Source organism: Prionailurus viverrinus, chromosome C1, assembly GCF_022837055.1.
Source record: "Prionailurus viverrinus isolate Anna chromosome C1, UM_Priviv_1.0, whole genome shotgun sequence".
NCBI lineage: Eukaryota > Metazoa > Chordata > Mammalia > Carnivora > Felidae > Prionailurus > Prionailurus viverrinus.
Window position 1 is genome coordinate 2,873,739 of NC_062568.1, and position 19,230 is coordinate 2,892,968.

General features: G+C 47.7%; 1 protein-coding gene across 1 annotated transcript in view; it reads left to right on the forward strand.

The window, feature by feature from the left end:
* Positions 1-5,802, forward strand: part of PDE6D (phosphodiesterase 6D) — a 53,238-nt gene extending 47,436 nt beyond the window's left edge. The window contains exons 3-6 of the mRNA XM_047871835.1: positions 1,743-1,831; positions 2,443-2,568; positions 3,293-3,398; positions 5,293-5,802. Coding sequence (XP_047727791.1) covers positions 1,743-1,831; positions 2,443-2,568; positions 3,293-3,398; positions 5,293-5,374 — 403 coding nt within the window. The 3' untranslated portion in view covers positions 5,375-5,802. The remainder of the gene's footprint in view (positions 1-1,742; positions 1,832-2,442; positions 2,569-3,292; positions 3,399-5,292) is intronic.
* The last annotated feature ends 13,428 nt before the right edge of the window (positions 5,803-19,230 follow it).

The window sequence follows — 19,230 nt, forward strand, 5'->3', positions numbered from 1 at the left end:
ATGTGTATTTTTCTGGGGCGCCTGGGTGGCTTGAAGTTGAAGTCAGACACTTCAACCCAGGTCATGATCTTGTGGTTTGTGAATTCAAGCTCCATGTCGAGCTCTCTGCTGTCAGTGCAGAGCCCGCTCCGGATCCTCTTTCTCCCTCTCTTTGCCCTTCCCCCCACTCATGCTTTCTCTCTCTCTCTCAAAAAGAAACATTTTTAAATGTGAATGAATAAACAAAATATTTTTTTCTAACATTATTTCTAACATTTTTCTGAATGGTCTTTTTTTCATTGCTATTTATTACTGACTCATTTATTGTATGATGAACAATACAGAAACTAGAAAATATAATTACTTGAAGGCATTTTATGACAAAAAGAGATTGTCAATCGACTAACCTCAAAATTTGTAAGCTTGAGGTGCCTGGGTAGCTCAGTTGGTTAAGGGTCTGGCTCTGTTTCGGCTCAGGTCATGATCTCACGGTTCGTGAGTTCTAGCCTGTGCTTGGGATTCTCTCTCTTTCTCCATCCCTGCAGTGCTCTCTCTCTCTCGCTCTCTTTCAAAATAAATAAATTTAAGGGGCGCCTGGGTGGCGCAGTCGGTTAAGCGTCCGGCTTCAGCCAGGTCACGATCTCGTGGTTGGCGAGTTCGAGCCCCGCGTCGGGCTCTGGGCTGATGGCTCAGAGCCTGGAGCCTGTTTCCGATTCTGTGTCTCCCTCTCTCTCTGCCCCTCCCCCATTCACGCTCTGTCTCTCTCTGTCCCAAAAATAAATAAACGTTGAAAAAATAAATAAATAAATAAATAAATAAATAAATAAATAAATAAATAAATAAATTTTAAAAAAAATTGTAAGCTTGAGCCAGAGAAAATCACCTAAAATATACAAAATTCTATTGTATATAATTTTTAGTGACCGTAAGGGTTATGTTATCTCTGGCTGTTTTGTTTGTTTTTAATGTATCTTTTTAAAAGTTTGTATCTTCCTGTATATTCTCTTTTTTCCTCTGAGTTGCTTTTTTTCTCCCTATTTTGGTCTATCTTTCATAGTAAATGCTTTCCTCAATTTCTGGTGATCCTTGGCTATCTTCTGATATTTAAGAGCAGGCCACTCAACAGGTGCGTGAGAGCTCTGGACTTGTGAGTAAAACTTACAGGCTGTGAGCCTCACTGTGGGGTGGGGTGGTCTGCATGTGTACTGGTATACCTGTCTTACCTTTTTCTTTAGGTCTGTTTATTTATTTATTGAGACCACACAAGCAGGGGAGAAGGGCAGGGAGAGAAGGTGCAGAGAGAGAACGAATCTCGAGCAACTTCTACGCTTAGTGCGAAGCTCAGTCCCACCATCCCAGGATTGTGACCTGAGCTGAAATCAAGAGTCAGACCCTTAACTGACTGAGCCACTCAGGCACCCCTCTTTAGGTCTTTTATCTTGGCTGGTCTGATTCTGTTGGAAATTTTCTAACTTTGCACTATTTATTTTCTACCACTTCCTTGCAATTTCTAGGTGTATATGGTCTTTGGTTCTTACGTTGTAGATAAAAATATCTCCACTGGGTCTCTGCTAAAATCTTTCTTTAGATGTCCTTTAGACCCTCCTGTACTCTTATTTGCTTCCATGGCACTTAGCAGATAGGCCAACTTGCTAAACAGTAAACAGGAGTCAGTAGGAACAGATCTGAGAGCTAGAACACGTCTAGAGTACAAAGTAAGAGTCACTTTCAGTGCATTATTTTTCCTTAGTATATTTGATCAGAAATTGGATGAACCTCCGGGATGCTGAGACAGGGAAGATACTATGGCAAGGAACAGAAGACCTGTCAGTCCCCGGTGTGGAGCATGAAGGTACTCTCCAACCCTTTATCTGCACAGGGCTCTCATGTTTCGGGAGCAGGGCCCAAGCATCAGGGAGCTGAATTAATGCAGACCCTAATGGGGGGCAAGCCCCTGCAGGCACAGCACATGTTGTTGAACTTCCTAGTTCCTTTCCTATCGTTCTTTCTCTCACTTCCCAAAGTCCACTTTGTGCTGAAATTTTAGCATCAGAACATACCTAAAGATACAAACTAAGATCTCAACTTTGTTGTTGTTTTTTTTTCCAAAAGAAAATTTGCCTTTTTATCCCCCTGAAATAAAAGAAAAACTAAGGGATTAAAACTGACAGAACACAGTAGAGAAGGTGCCTGTTCAGCCCACTTCCTGATGACAGCAGCTAGGGAAGGCCCTTAGATGCACTATATCTTGTGTTTCTTGATGATCTTTCAGTCAGATGCACTTGACCAATTGGGGACCTCTGCCTAAATTAAAAAGTATAATTCTGTTACCAAGGCATCCTCTGAAATTTAACATAGATAATGTGTTCTCTAAATCAGCTCTAAAAAGCTCCCAGAAACTTGAAGCACCATAGTATGTGATTTTCGTTGAGGGTGGCTTCAATATTTCTTTTTCTTTACCAGCCCGTGTTCCCAAGAAAATCCTCAAGTGCAAGGCAGTGTCTCGAGAATTGAACTTCTCTTCAGCAGAGCAAATGGAAAAATTCCGCCTGGAGCAAAAAGTTTACTTCAAAGGGCAATGCCTAGAAGGTATTCTGTGGCCTTTGTGCCTAGAAGCCACACTTAGGGTGACAGGGGAAAAAAGGCAAGATCCAGAGAACTAAAGCACTGCTTTGGTAACATTCATTTCGCAACTCAATTTGTGATAGGATTCCTACACCCTGCGAGACTGGGGGCCCCCAGCAAAAAGAAACAAAAACAAAGCTGATGACAAGGGGCACTGAGCCCGACAAAAGGGTTTCTGACCCTGGTGGGCCTGGGGTTGGTGTCTACTTTGTCACTGGTGAATTGTAACGAGGTCACGAGGAAGCAGCCGATTGGGGCCTGGTACAGTGCTCTCCATACAGTCTCAGGCAGATCTGACTGGCAAGGCCACTCTGCACTGATTTTCTAACCATGGACTGTAAGAGTGCACGTATGTGTGTTAGAGCTGAAATTCCAAGTAGAAGGCCTATTCTGTCCTTCTCTTTATCATTTACATATCGCCTACTTCTAAGAAAGCCTTGCTTATGCTGTATCTGCCCACTGGTCCTAGTGCTTTAGACCCTGGAGCATAGGCAGCAAGCCTCTGGTGGGTTCAGAGGACAGCCTGAGGGGGCTTCCATGTCCTTTCTTATGGCTCTGGCTCCAGAGGTTTCTGACGGCTGCATTTATGGTTCTTGGGGTAAGAAGAGGCTCGCTCCAAAGGGGGGTGGACAAAGAGTCCTGAGACTGTCTGGGACGCCCACTCACCCGCTTTTCCTTCTTCCTTCAGAATGGTTCTTCGAGTTTGGCTTTGTGATCCCTAACTCCACAAACACCTGGCAGTCCCTGATAGAGGCAGCGCCCGAGTCCCAGATGATGCCTGCCAGCGTGCTAACGTGAGTGAGCAGACCACAGGGATTGTGGAGTGTGTCTAGAAGCAGGCGTTCCAGGCAGTGGGGGGACTGGTCAGCAGGCAACCTAGGTTGAAAATAAGGGTAAAGAGTATCCAGAGATATTCAGATTTACAGGTTACTGACTTCTGTCATATGAAAAAGATAGTGTGATCAAATGGAAAAAATACACAACTTTAGATTAGACTAAACAACTTTAGATTTAGACTAAATTCCTGATTAACCCTGACTAGCTGTGCAATCTTGGACAATACCTCTGGCCTTATTTTTCTCCTCTCTAAACATAGAATTAATAATTCTGTCTCACAGAGGTGTAGTCAGGACAAAATGAGATGATATGGAAGGACACTGGTGTGTGCTATATATTCAATCTATGCTACTTTGCTCACTTTCCTGACTACCAAACGTCTGATACTCTGTATGTTTCTTGAATAGCCTTTAATGGAGTCTGTCAAAGGTCTAATTTTGTTTTAGAGGATAATCTTTGGTTTCAGTTTTTCAGAGACTAGCTTACCATTTTTAATAGCTATGCTTCCTGCTCAAAGAATAATTAGTTTGTCCTTTGTCCAAAACCACTGTCAGTAACAACCCACTTACCATTCTCTCTTGGAAAAAGGTATTAGTCTTTCAAAGGTTTTAGTAATACTGTGTTGTAGTGGGTTATTCACACAGATAATCGTGTAATATTGGATTGTCCCTTTAAACAGATCCTTGATGAAAGCCACACTGAATATAGAGGCTGTTTATAAGTCCTTAATAGATTTTTAATTACAATAGTATGTGTTTTTATATTCTATTAGCCATTTAAATCTTGAGTTTCTTATGTACCTACTTTATAATTAATTACCAGCAAAAATGTATCTGCTGGCTATTAATTACCCTGGAAAAGTACAGGGTAGTATACAGAGGGCGTTTTTTATATTTTATTAGCCTTCATTTGACTCCTCCTTGACCAGGCCCAAGTTTTTTCAGGTACTAAAACCAGTAAGTATATGATGACATATCTAGGTTATTTCAGTCATATTTTACTTTTTGGAACCTAAAATCAGTTCCTCTGTTGCCCTTAACTTGGTTCAAGAGTGCTTTGGTTTGGAAACACTGAGATACCCACCAAGAAAAATGAAATTCCACTCTGTGCAGCGATACAGGTGTATCATTTGGGGTTCTTTGGCTGCAAGCCGTAGAAACTGACTCCAGCTAATAGGACAGAGCTGAAAGGTGTGGGGTGTCCTGAGACCTGGGCAGCTCAAAAGATGCAGATGGCAGGAATCCGTGGGTGATTTCCTTCAGGAGCAGCCATAGGAAGTATCCTGCTCTAGGGAGAGAGTCTGACTGGCCCAAATTATGTCCTATGCCCACCTCTTTGCCAGGTGAAGCGGGGGCTACTTGACTGACACAGACTGGAGATGGTGTGGGTCCCCAAAAGAAGAGCAGAGTGCTATACCCAAAGTGATGAGAACAGATGCAGCAAAGGCCAACCCTCAGCTGTCCACCAGAGTAGGTGTTGTAGGGCAAGATACCACCCCTGAGGCCTGTAGGCTTCAAAATGCCTGCAGGCGTATCAAAAAGTCAGTTATTTAAAAAAAAAAAAAAAAAAGTCACATTTTATAAGCACCCCTGTGTGCAAAGTCCTCTACTAAGGGCTTTATATATATCAATGATTAAGATATGCTCTCTCTTCTGTTTTCTGAACTTGCAGAAAGTTAAATGTCACATTAGACTTCTAACCCCATTTAGACATAGATTTTAGTGTCCCCAAGCCAAGGTTCTAGGTGGGTGCATGTCCTTGAGCCCGGCAGACCCAAACTGAAACCACTTGGTGAGAATGAAATCTGTTGCCTAACACATTCACTCTTTTGCCCTCTTTTCTTACTTATAGTGGGAATGTTATCATAGAGACAAAGTTTTTTGACGACGATCTTCTTGTAAGCACATCCAGAGTGAGACTTTTCTACGTTTGAGAGAAGAATGTGTGTGCATTTCAAGAATTTGGGGTTTTGGGGGGAAAGGAGGAAACTGTTTACTTTTTTCCTCCACACATTTGGTTTTTGACACTTTCACCCCTAATTCCCTCTATGGCAAAACCCACCTGCAGCCACCAGGGGACCAGTTCTGTGTAGGTAACCAGATGGCTGTTTCCTCCCAAGCTGCCATCTTCCACTGACCAGACTAAACTCCCAACCCCAGACCAGGGTAGAAGGCGAGCCTTGAGTCCTTCCCACGGTGACACAGGGACAAACGCTTACCACGAGAGTGGATGCTCTTCCCACCCCCTCCCTGCCTCCTCCTTGGGCCCTGCAGGCAACACATCTTCCTTTGGCCCCTGGTTTTGGAAAAATTCATATTCCTGACTTATGTTTAGTTTTTTTCCTACCATTTCTATTTCATACATTCTCATACACCTAACTTGTAAAATAGACTGATATTATTATTACATAATGAATTAAAACATACGAATTAAAATATTCCTACAGTCTTTAGCATGGCACTGCTTTCATCTCTACTTTTTCTGGAACATGAACTCAGCCCCATGATGGGAAGAAAGACATTTATCAGACCATAGGATCACCACTATGTTTTACTCCAGAGATCGACTGATAGATCTTGCGGTTCCTGTTGCTTCAGTTGCTGCTTTCCAAGAATGTTACAACGTACCCAGACAAGACCCATGACCTTAACATTTGTCTTTTAGATGTGACATTTAGTGGTTCTCTTCCAGAACATAGATGCGCCCGTTGTTTGTTTGTTGTTAACTTTTTTCATACCTTTATGATGTACATTTGTTCAAGAGATTTCCTTGGCAGAGTAGGGATTCTTATATTCCTAAGTGAGAGAACAGAGGTTACAGAATGGAGGGAAAAAATCTCCTTCGAGTCATGTGGAGAACGATGGGAATGCATCTGGGATGGGGTGGGGTGCTGGGAGGCCTCAAAACCCAGTCAAATGGTGGTGTGACCGGTGTGGTGTGGGAGAGAGCGATCATATCTGCAGTGCCTGCAAGTCCGACATGAGAGAGAGAAGGGATCTTTTTTAGGAACTTACCTCTGACCTCCCAGTAGCTTTCACTATCCTTTATAAAATACCAACAATTAAAAGTTTTGCGGTTCCCACAGTAGTAAGGTCTGAGGCCAGAGGGGAGGAGACTACACCAAATGATGGGCCCTCTGTGGTGTAGCCCCTGCTCCCAGATTCCTCCTCTCCTTCTGTCTGTTGCCGAAGGGTCTGTTTGCATCTGTGGATGGGGAGAGAAGTACATTTTTAGTATACTATTGCCCTGTTTCAGTGGTAATTCTATTCTTCACATTAGGGCTGTTGTCTTCAAAAGCCAATTTTTAAATTCCAAGGTTGGATTAAAACAACAACAACAAAGTTCAAATGAATCCAGGTTTCCTTTTACTTTCTGGAAATACCATCTCTTTTCTCAGAGTGAGAGCTTGTCTCCTTTCCTTTTCCTAAACTGTATCTGCTCCCCATCAAGGAAGGCTCTCAGGGGACTGGCCACCTCCCAGTGGAGAAAAGAGCATCTCCAGGGAAGCTTCTCTACCTGCTTAGAGCCTCCTTCACTGTCAGGGACACACTTCTTTGCCAGCTGCTCTTAGAAAAAAAGTTACAGCCCAGTCCTCCTTCGACTCTTACCATCTCCTCAGGCAACAGCGCATATGCTCAGGCAATGTGGATCATCTTATCGTGAAACAACTAAGGCCAAAAAAGTGTGTACTCCAGGGACAGTGTGATAGAGGCACCGTGCAGGAGGGACCGGAGCAGGCCCAGAGGGGGGCTGCAGCTGTGGTGGACTAGGAGAAGCGGGGAGGAGCACGGGCAGCGGGGAGCACAAGCAGAAGGAGAGGACAGAGCTGCGGGGACGAGGCCCTCGTAGGTTAAAGTCCGCCTTGGTAGAGTGGGTGCAGATCCGAATGCCTGCAGAGCTGGGCCGTCCGTGGATACATCAAAGGCCACAGAACGTTATGAAAGAGAGCATACAGCCCAGGCATAGCACAGCGTACAGCCACTCGTTCTCAAACATTTACAAGTACCTGCCAGAGACTCTGATTCAGTAGGCGCGGGGCCTAGAAATCCACCTGTTAAAACACCCCAGGTGATTCTGATGCAGGTGGTCTGTGGACCATACTTTGAGAAGTACTGGTGGAGACATTGAGGAAAAGTTAGAGAAGTGAATATGTACAGCCACACAGGTGGCTGTAAGATAAACTAAAGTCTCCGGGCAGCATGCTTGACGAACAAAGGGTGCTCCCAGTTCGGACTTGTGCAGGCAGAGGGTAAGCATTCAGATGCTGCGGGCAATCAAGAGGACCTGAAGAGTCTGTGTAGGTAGGGGAGGAGAAGACAGATGACCTTGGAGAAAGATGTGGGAGAACTTAGAAGACCCTTTCAAACATAGATTTCTATGTAGAAAACTCTGGTTGAGGTTCGCTGCGTTCCTTGCCGGTGTTTTTGGACTTCTGTGGTGGGCGTGTGGTGAAGCACTGAGTCTGGCCCCAGTTGGGCAAAAGCAGGGGTTGCAGGCAGTCAAGTCTACCAAAGGCCACATAGGTCACACTCACACTCTTACTATCTATGTGTGTGTGAGGCACAGGCCTGCCTTTCACGTGCCTCTAGTAGAGGGACGTGACGAGTACAAGTGCCATAAGGGAAGCACGGGTGAACTTAAAGGAAGAAGAGATCGGGGCGCCTGGCTGGCTCAGCCGGAAGAGCGTACAACTCCTGACCTCGAGGTTGTGAGTTTGAGCCCCTTAAAAAAAAAATACAACTTTAGGGGCACCTGGCTGGCTCAGCCGGAAGAGCGTGCAACTCCTGACTTCGAGGTTGTGAGTTTGAGCCCCTTAAAAAAAAAATACAACTTTAGGGGCACCTGGCTGGCTCAGTCGGTTGGGCGTCCGACTTCGGCTCGGCTCATGATCTCGCGGTCCGTGAGTTTGAGCCCCGCGTCGGGCTCTGTGCTGACAGCTCAGAGCCTGGAGCCTGCTTCGGATTCTGTGTCTCCCTCTCTCTCTCTCTGACCCTCCCCCATTCATGCTCTCTCTCTGTCTCAAAAATAAATAAACGTTAAAAAAAATTTTTTTTAATACAACTTTAAAAGAAATGAAGGAGAGATAAAAAAATAAATGAATAAGATGAAAATTTAAAAAGGAAGAAGAGATGACACACAATTCAGAAAAATCAGCAAAGCCCTCTTCTCTGAGTCCTTCAGTTCTTAACCTCAAAATGTATTCAAGTCACCCTAAAAACCAAGTTTTTAAAAATAACGTTTTCCCTCAGTCCTGCTGCATCCTTCTCTTTCTCTGCAGATGCAAACTCCTTGGAATTGTCTCCACTCCTTCTTTCCACTCCCTGCCTCTCATTCACTCCTCAGCCACTGCTGTCTGGCCCCGGCCCCGGCCTCCTCTCCTCCAGTGCATACTCGAACGCCACTGATCCACTGCCCCCTTCTGGTCCTTCCTGTTCTGTCTCCTGCCTTTAATCCTTTTGACATCTGGAGATTCTTCTGGATTCTGGGAGCCCCTTTTCTGGGAGTTCAGCTCCTTTCAGACTCTTGATTTGCTTCCAACCACCTTGTCCCTAAAATGTTTGTTAGTGGATTTTTTTCTTTTCTTTTCCTTTCTTTTCTTTTCTCTTGTTTTCTTTCTTTCTTTTTTAGCTCTTGAATATCGAGAATATACGATATGCAAACCCTTTAAGCATTATACATTCACTCCACGCATGTGTATCGAGCACTTTTTATATACCAACCACTGTTCTAAATGGTGGAGGTACTTGCTGGACAAGACTAGGGAAGTCCCTACCATTAGATTCTAATGAGAGGAGACAGGAAGCAAATAATTTCAGATAGTGATCAATGCTCTGAAGAAACAGGACAGCTCTGAAGAAATGGCAGCATCAGTCTGGTGTGAAAAGGAACAGAAGACGGCGTTCAGCTTTTGACCACCAAAACAGGCTGGATGAGTCCCCAGCAAGCCAACAGCCTTTGACAGCCAGGCTTTTACTCGAAAAGATGTTTTAAGTCCCCTAAACACTCAACAAAGCAAGAACCCGGTATGGTACCCACGATTCTCTAATTTACTACAAGGGACTCCTCCTTGTGAGAGGCATGAACCGGCCCCATGCAGCCTGGTGCAGGGTGGAGAGGAGAACTGAGGAGAAAACGGCCACAGAGGTCCCTGCTTTCCTTCACCACCACCCCCCAGGCTCGGGTGGGACTGGCAGGCAGAAACATCTGCCCAGGTCAGGGAAGGAGGAGAACTTCAGAGCTGATGACCCCTCCCTGGAGGTCAGTGGGGAGAATGGGCCGCCCCACAATTCAGACCAGCCTGTTGACCAGCTTCACAGACATCTTTTCCAGCCCTGCTCCCCGTGCTGTGGTTCCTACAACCACCTGGGGCCTGTGGGGCCAACTGCATCGCCTCCCCTTCTGATTTATCCTTCGCATCACGGCCAAAAAGAGCCCCAAAATGTGCGTCTGGTTGCCAATCCCTCTGTATTGAATGGTTTATTTTTAGAATTTCTTGCTGGTGAGCAGGCAATTGTTTTGGCAGCTTTCAAAATACACTGTTAAAATAGTCCTCACAGTGAAGACATAATCTGCTTAGCAGTTTTTTTGGTGCTTTTATTGGGTCTGAAACGAGCATCTTTGGCTGTAGTTTTGAATAAAACGGGGGTGAAGTGGAATGGAGCGAAAAGTAGAGATTTGGTTCCCAAACTGTGCACCGAGGCACCCCAGGGCACTTCACCAAATTCACAAGGGTGCCAAAGGATATTTTAATTTTCAAAGGAAACGCAACAATTTGGGACATATGTCGCACACTGGTCACTAGGAACTCAAGGCAGTTCGGTTTCAACATCACATTACAGCACGTTACATTCTTTTTGAGGAGGTATCTTTAAGAAACCGAGTTTTGGGAAGTTTGGGTGATAAGCACCCCTTAAAAATCAATGTGAATAGGAAATGAGGGTGGTTGTGTCCAATCTGATTCCAAAGTTTGAGAAGCTGTGCGGTGCTCAGCAGGCACATAGCCCATCAGTAAGTCATTGTGATTACAAATAAAATAAAAATATTTTTTCTCGCAATTTATGTGGCTTTTCTTTTTCCCAGATAATATAACAGCTACTAACTAGGTTAGGATATAAATATTTAATATACTACATAATAAAGAGGAGTGTTGTTTATTTTGGTTTAGTTGCATTATGAAAAAACTACTGAGACACTGAGGATGCTGTGAACAGAGACAGTTTAAAGACTTTCTAGTAAGCCCTTAGGTGTTCTGTTGTTGTTGTTTTCAGATTTATTTTCGAGTAATTTCCACACCCAGTGTGAGGCTCAGACTCACCACTCTGAGATCAAAGAGTCACATTCTCTACCAACAGCCAGCCAGGTGCCCTAAGCCTTTAGTTTAACATATGCTTTTCAGGGAGCTCAGTGGGTTAAGCGTCTGACTTCCACTAAGGTCATGATCTCGCAGTTTGTGAGTTCCAGCCCCATGTCGGGCTCTGTGCTGACAGCTCAGAGCCTGGAGCCTGCTTCAAATTCTGTGTCTCCCTCTCTCTCTGCTCCTCCCCTGATCATGTTCTGTCTCTGTCTCTCTCACACAAAAATAAATAAACATTAAGGAAAAAAATCTCTAAAAAAATATGTCTTTCAGGAGCACCTGGCTGGCTCAGTCAGTAGAGTATGCAACTCTTGATCTTGGGGTCATTAGTTTGAGCCCAACATCAGGTGTAGAGATTACTTAAAATAAAATGAAATCCACCTTTCAGATGGCAAGAAACACATGCACATAAAACCTTCAATGGCAGCTAGCAAAACTGGGTATTGACCACCCCCTCCCCACCCCATCTCCCGAACTCAGACAGCTCTTGGTTCCATGGGATGCTTTTGAATTCTTGTACTTATTAGAGGAAATGTTTTCAAGGGAAAAGAAGGCATTTATTCAAATTTCTTAGAGTGGCTTTTTAAGTGACTTGATTTATTCAAATCATCCTCCAAATAGCTCTTCTCAATTATAAGAGGATAAGCAAGATTATTATCACATGAATGTTTTATGTATAATTATTATTTTCATCTGGGGCTAACATATGTGTATTAAAGCCATACAATATGGTATTTGAATATTTTATGGTGCACAGGGAACCCCTATGTCATCAGGGGTTCTATTTACAGAACTTGGAATTTCATTCCACTCTTTTATGTTGTTAGAGATTGATAATGGTCATTTCTTTTCTTTCATGGTATATTATTGGCCATATATATACTGTTTACTCAGGGCTCAGCCCTTGGTCAGGATTGGGATCCAAATCCCTTCTTCTGGCAGATTGTCTAATTGTTACCCTCTTTTAATTGGCTTGTATTCAGCAGTGATCAGCAATACATTTGGCACAATTAGGTTAAGGTTTTTCTTGAGGGGTTTACATCTACTTAAAAGTAGACACTTTATTTATTTTGAGAGAGTGCACGAGCACACGTGCGTGTGAGTGGGGGAGAGGCAGAGAGTGAGGGAGAGAGAGAATCCCAAGCAGGCCCTGCATTGCCAGTGCAAGTCCAACGTGGGGCTGGAACCCACGAACCGGGAGATGGTGACCTGAGCCAAAAGCAAGAGTCGGAGGCTTAACCGACTGAACCACCCAGGCACCCCAAAAGTAGACACTTTATATGATATTCAGGTGGTTTTATGGCCACAGTGATCCTCAAACATTTCCAGGCTCAGATGATATCATTCTGGCACAGAATTCTGAGACCTCACTGTGGATTTGGTGGCGTTTTGAAGAAGACACACAATCATTTGCTGAAAAAAACCTTGCCCCTGCCCACAGGCACCTCCTTGGCCTCCTTGCAGAGGCAAGTGGCCACTGGGAGTGCCACATCTAAAAAATGTCATGGCATTACAGGAGACAAACCGTTTATAACTTTTTTTTAATGTTTATTTTTGAGAGAGAGAGAGCATGAGTGGGGGGAGGGGCAGAGAGAGAGGGAGACACAGAATCCAAAACAGGCTTCAGGCTCTGAGCTGTCAGCACAGAGCCCCACATGGGGCTCGAATTCTGGAATGGCGAGATCATGACCTAGGCCAAAGTCAGACACTTAACCAACTGAGCCATGCAGGCGCCCCACAAGAGACTACCATTTAAAAGCTAAGTCATTGTTTGTAATTTTGGCAAGCCCCTGAGCAGACCAGGAAAATAATATAAAGCCCGCCTACCTAATAATGGGACTCATTTAATGCCAAGGTCTTTAAAATGCATCCAGGGGCGCCTGGGTGGCTCAGTCGGTTAAGCGTCCGACTTCGGCTCAGGTCACTATCTCGTGTTTCATGAGCTCAAGCCCTGCATCGGGCTCTGTGCTGACAGCTCAGAGCCTGGAGCCTGCTTCGGATTCTGTGTCTCCCCCTCTCTCTGCCCCTCCTCTGCTTGTGCTCTCTGTCTCTCAAAAAATGAGTAAATGTTAAAAAAAAATTTTTTAATAAATCAATAAAATGAAATGCGTCCAGACCACACTGTCTCCAAGGAAAGAAATGAGCATCTCCTAGAGAGAGATATTTCCTGAGAGGTTGACCAGTAGAGAGGCCAGCGGCCCCTCAAAGCTGGCTAGGGACAATGTTGACAAAGGGATCGGAATTGTAGAATCCACTGTCACCTCCCCCCTGGTGCTGGAACCCATCCAGCCTCAGTATCTTCAAGACTAGATGTCTGCCCATCATCAGTCTCCAACAGGCCACAGCCCCCAGCTCTAGTGGGACATTGTGGGGAGATTGGTGAGAAGGACCCAGAGAATACCCGTGGGAAGTGGTAGCAATTTTCCTAGGGTACAGAATGGAGTTGCAGATGAATTCCTAAGACAAAAGAATATGTGCACATTTTTTTTTTAATTTGATATACAGGGTCAAATGCTTTCCAGAAAGATTTGTACCACTTTCCACTTTTTGCTCCACCCAAACCTACTGATACCAACCACCTCTTGGGCCGTGTTGACAAGGGTCACAGGGCCCCAGACTACCGGCAGCTGAGAGAGCCTGCATGAGGCCCATGCAGGGTTCTGTGAGCCAGACTATGGAACCAGCTCCCAAAGGAATCCTTTCCTATCATCTGTTTAGTTCAGCAAACATTCCCTGAGCCCTGGTGGGGGTCCTTGTACAAGGTCAGCTTTTTCTGGACACTAATGTCCTTCAATATGTTAATAGGCTTTCTATTAAAAAAAAAAAATCCAGGTCGAATTTGGAATGAGCTGCACATGTGAAATTTTCCTCTTAGAGACTCCATTGTGTATTAAAGACCCAGGGAGACCCTGTTCTGCAGAAAGAAAACCCTTCAACCTTGCTTACCTCAGCACTTTGGCAAACTGGATGGATCTCACCTCTCAGGCACACCTTGGAGCAGAGAAACATTGGGAGGTGCCAGGCTGCATGAAGACGGGGGGGGGGGGCTCTCCCCTTATTCAGGAGTCGCACAGCGACTGAGTCCAGTGAGACTGTGTTTGGCTGTGAGGCATAGGTGGGAAGACCGTAAGTTCAGTGAGTTGCTGGGAGGCCAGAGGACCAGAGAGCACCGACGGCTGGAGAAGAGGGAAAGGGCAACTCCAAGCAGTGGAATTAAGGTGGGCAGCTCGGGTGGCTGGGCCTTGCCCCCACCCCCAACCCAGCTGGGAATGAGTCAAGCAGTACTCCGATCCCACTGAGAGATGAACGATGAGCATCGCGGTATCTTCTGAGGTTGACTCACCTCCCTCTGCTCCCCCTCAACCTAGAAAACACACCACGAAAGCAATGCCCACACCTCTTCGTTCCTCCCTCCTCAAGCTGTCTTTGTTGTTCATGGAGGCCTGGTTGGCTTTGGAGATTGGAGCCTGGAGCCCCCTATTCTCCTGTCTGCTAATATGACTCAGTTACAGACGACGGAAAACCCAACCTTAACCAGCCTAAACTAGGAGGAAATTTACAGACTTGCGTAACTGAAAAGTCCAGAGATTGGTACGGCATTTAGGCACAGCTCAACCCAGAGACTCAAGCACTGTCATCAGAACTTAGAGTTCCTCTGGGCACCCGGGTGGCTCAGTCGGTTGAGCATCTGACTTTGGATCAGGTCATGATCTCGTGGTTTGTGAGTTCGAGTCCCACATCGGTCTGTCAGCACAGAGCCCGCTTCAGGATCCTCTATCACCTTCTCTCTCCACTTCCCCCACTTGCGCTGTCCCAAAAATAAATATTAAAAAAAAAAAAAATAGAACTTAGAGTTCCTCTGCCTCTTGGCTCAACTCTGCTTCTATCTGTATGGGCAGCAGTCTCCATCGATCTAAGTTCAAGGCTTACCTCCCAGGTCCAAGTTTCTTCCCTTTTCAACAACTCAATAAAAAAAATCCCAGATTTTGAGTACCTGGCTGGCTGAGCTGGTGGAGTACGTGACTCTTGATCTCAGAGTCATGAATTCATGCCCCCTGTTGGGCTAGAGCTTACTTAAAAAACAAACAAACAATCCCAGGGTGCCTGGGTGGCTCAGTCAGCTAAGTGTCTGACTTTGGCACAGGTCATGATCTCACGGTTTGTGAGTTCAAGCCCCACATCGGCTCACTGCTGTCAGCACAGAGCATGGTTTGGATCCTCTGTCCTCCTCTCTCTGTCCCTCCCCTACTTGTGCTCTCTCTGTCTCTCTCTGTCTCTCTCAAAAATAAACATTTAGGGGCACCTGGGTGGCTCAGTCGGTTGGGCATCCGACTTCGGCTCAGGTCATGATCTTGCAGTCAGTGAGTTCGAGCCCCGCGACGGGCTCTGGGCTGATGGCTCAGAGCCCAGAGCCTGCTTCCGATTCTGTGCCTCCCTCTCTCTCTGCCCCTCCCCCGTTCATGCTCTCTCTCTGTCTCAAAAATAAATAAACGTTAAAAAAAATAAATAAACATTTAAGGAGTGCCTCAGTAGCTGAGTCGGTTGAGTGCCCGACTCTTGACTTCAGCTCGGGTCATGATCTCAGGGTTGGTGGGTTTGAGCCCCGTGTCCGGCTCTGTGCTGGTGGCACAGCATGGAGCCTGCATGGGATTCTCCTTCTCCCTCTCTCTGCCCCTCCCCTGCTCGCTGGCTCTCCCTCTCTCTCTCTCTCAAAATAAATAAACGTGCATGAATAAATACATAAATTATTTTTTGAAAATCCCAAGGCTCACTCCGATTGGACCAGCTAGGGTCATGGGCCAACCCTGAGCCAATCAGTACAGCCAGGGGGTCCTGGGCACTGATTGGTCAAGACCAAGTCACGTACTCTGCGGTGGAATTTGAGAGTACCCGGGCTGAAGTTCTTTAAGAGGCAAACTGGACGCCATTTCAGGAGATTATTGCCAAGAGAAGGACGATGGGATGGCTGCTGGTGACAAAAACGACATATGTCCCCTGGTACCTTATGGAATCCTCACCAGCAGCTCCTTCCTGCCAGAGATCTGCTCTCTGCCAAGAGCCTCACAGCTGGGCCCCAGCATGGGTGCATGTGAAATGAGGTTGTCTCGAGTGACCACCTGGCTCTTGTTGCTGCATTTCTGCTGCCAAAGGCAGCAGCCTTGACAAAGAGCTCACGAGGGCGTACACCCTCCAGGCTGGGTCCCTTGGCTATGCTCAGGACCTCACGGAATCCCGGCCAGCCACAGGCTGCTAGGCCTTCTCGGTAAATTGCACACACGCACTAGGTACCATTCCCCTAGTATATAAGGTCCGTGTTGCAGGAAGCCTTAGAATGTTTCGGCTGTTTCCTAATTCGAGCTCTCATCGCCTCTCTGAACTCAGACCAGACCCTGTGAGCAGAGGCTGAGGTCTCTGAAGAGGCGGGCCTGAGGAGAGCACTGCCCCCTTTCCTGGCTGGCCCCACCCTTGCCTTCAAGGGCTTGGAGCTAGGGGTTGGCAAGCGGCTACACTGCAAAATTGTACTACCCCAAGGAGAGCTGGGACCAGAATTTCCATCCCCATGAAGCAGCTTTCACCAGGCAGGGACCACACAATGGCCAGGGCCTGAGGCGGGCAGGGACGGCCCGTATCCAGGACATAGGAGGCCTCAGAGGAAGCATGGCAGAAGGCTGGGCACTGGGGATGTAGGCCGTCTTTGGACCCGTGGGCCGGCGTTGGCAGCCGAGAAGAGGTGGGACCAGATCCTGGCACTCAGGCCTGGGGCAGCCTGGCAGGCAGCTCAGAGCACCAGGGAGTGCCTCTGGGAGCCTGGGACCTCCAGCCCCCAATTCCAAGGAGCAGAGGCTCCTGGGACTGTGACTTAGGTCAGCAGTCACTGTGAATAGCGAGCAGAGATGACCAAGAGCTGGACCTGCCCTAGAAGGGTGCTGTGTACACCAAGCATTTGACCGGAGTTAAGCAAGAGGGAGCTCGGGGGACCGGAACTCAAGGCAGACACAGGAGGAACTGCCCCTGACCTCAGCTAGACTCTGGAGGGTTCTGGGGTCTCCCCTTGAGGAAAATAAGGACCAGATTCCTGGGCCATCAGCTGCCCAGAGGAAAGGCTTGCGAAATGACCACTGACTCTCAGGTCTGACTGGGGCTCCAGAAACAGAGAGGGAGGAAGGTCTTTCTGTGGGATGGCCGTGGCTGAAGTTGCGCTCCCCGAGGCCAGGGCCCCTGAAAGGCTCTTTCCCGGACTGAGCAGAATCCAGCAGAGCCCCCTGCAGTTCCTCTGTGTCCACCAGAGGGAGCCCGTCCCTTGCAAATCTTCCAATTTGGGCCTTGCGGGCAGCCTGGCCCACGGAGGGGACTTTGGGAGGAAGATGGATGTGTAGAACAGGTTGTCTGAGAACAGGTCCCCAGGGAGTGACAAATAGTGTAGTGGCCTTTAGAAGGGCTAGTGCCAAAGTGCCAAAGGCAGCAAAGGGCTATTCCAGGCCAAACTTCAGGGGGCAAAGCGATGCAGTGAGGCCATGTGGCTGGGACAGAGGGTGCCGGGAGCTAGGTGCAGACATGGGACATTAAGAAAGAAAGCCCTGGGTCTGGCTTATGACTCACACTCTTGTTCCCATTGTGCAGAGGAGGACAGGGAGGCCCAGCAAGGTTCAGTTACTTGCCCATTAACACAGCTGTCAAATCTGCGTCTGGATGGGGCTAAGCCTCTTACCTCTTTTCTACAAGTTTTGAGGATAGTAGTTCCTTCCAAGACCGAGGGAGCCTGGGAGCCTGATGCCAGCCCCATGCGTTGCCTTCTATGTTCCTTCTTTGCCCCTTGGGCTAGAGACCCAGCCTGGGCTATGGGCCTTGGGAACATCTGCAGGACCGAGCTGCCCTGGAGCTGGTCAGTCTTGCCTCGAGAAGCCACCAGCCCAGCCTGTGCGGGACACATGGGGTGGGTGCTCAGGGCTAGAAGTTCCTTCCTACTGAAGCCTTGATCCATCCCCGACCCTGGCAGCAGTTTGGGTGCAGTTCAGTGGGCGACAGGCAGCCTGGGGCTTGAGCAGCCCAGGACTCTCCACGCTTGTCTTCACACGCTCCAACACCTGTGCAGGGCAAGCCCCCCACCCCCCGCCAGAATGGGGTGCCCAGCAGAATCCACGAACGAGGGTGGGGGAGACAAAGGTGTGGAATGCTCTCTCACAACCCGGAGGTGCCCTGTGGTGTCCGGAGAGCACTGGGCGCACATGCAAATGAACGAATGAATGAACGAACGAACGAATGAATGAATGGAATCGACAGAATACTGTGTGCAGGGAAACGTGGTAAACAAAGCATGGGGGACAGCCAAGAAACACACAAACCGATAAAATATACGAGCTCACATTGTGAGACCTGCTTTGTGGTTGAGGGACAGAACCGGGGAAGGCCTTCTTTAAGTCAGGGACAGGGACGGCCTGTCTGGGGAGGTAACACTGGCACTGAGACCTAACATGGAGCGAGTCATGAGAAGTTTGGGAATCAGACATCCCTGGGGCAGGAGTGGCAAGTGCAGAGTCCCTGCGGGAGGACCAAGCTTGCCTTGGACACAAGGAGGCTAATGTGCTGGTGAGCGAGGGAGGTGGGGCCTGGGATGAAGGGAGAGGTGGCCCTGGGCTCAGAGCTTTCACTTACTGAGAGGGACAGCATCTAGCTCTGTGTTCCCCGGTGTGACTTAATGCCCTGTGTCTTCTTGCCGGGCCCTCGTCCTGGCCTATTTTGTTCGTACCTCGGCCTCGGTTACTCTGGCCCAGCCCAAGCCTCTCTTCTGCCCCCAGACCTGTGCACCCAACAGCCTCTGACAATTCACCTCAAACACAGCAAGGTTTCCGTGCAGGTCTAGACCTTCATCTCCAGCCCCTTCCACGTGGCAAATGGCTCCTCCCTGTGCCGAAGGGCTCAGGCCCCAGCCTGGGGTCGGGGATCCTGGCCTCCAACACCCAACCTATCCCGGAGTCTTGACACTTTACCCCATGTTGTATCTCAAAATCACCTGTTTCTCTTCCACTCAGGACTTCTTCTTAATCCAGGACCCCTGCCTCGGCAGATGTCACTTCAGTGCTTTCCAGGGAGTTTTCCTACTAAAGCCATTCCATGGCTTCCCCAGAAATCCTACCTCAGCACCTGGGGCAGACTGCCCGCCCCCTTTGCCTGTGCGCTCTCAGCACCCTCCTGCATCAGGGCCTGGCCGCGCACCACTGCTGACCCCCCGAACTGTCCCGCATCTCCTTTTTCATCCTCCTGGCCTTTCCAGTCTCAGCTTCAGTGCTGCCTCCCCAGGGAGGCCCTCCCTGCTGTCGGGACCCCTTGTCCTGGTGCTCAGAGTCCCCTTGTCCAAGATTCTCCTTAAAGAGTTGTGGATGGGTACCTCAGCTAACATCCCCCTCCCCCCAACCCCTCACTGCCCACGGGTGTTT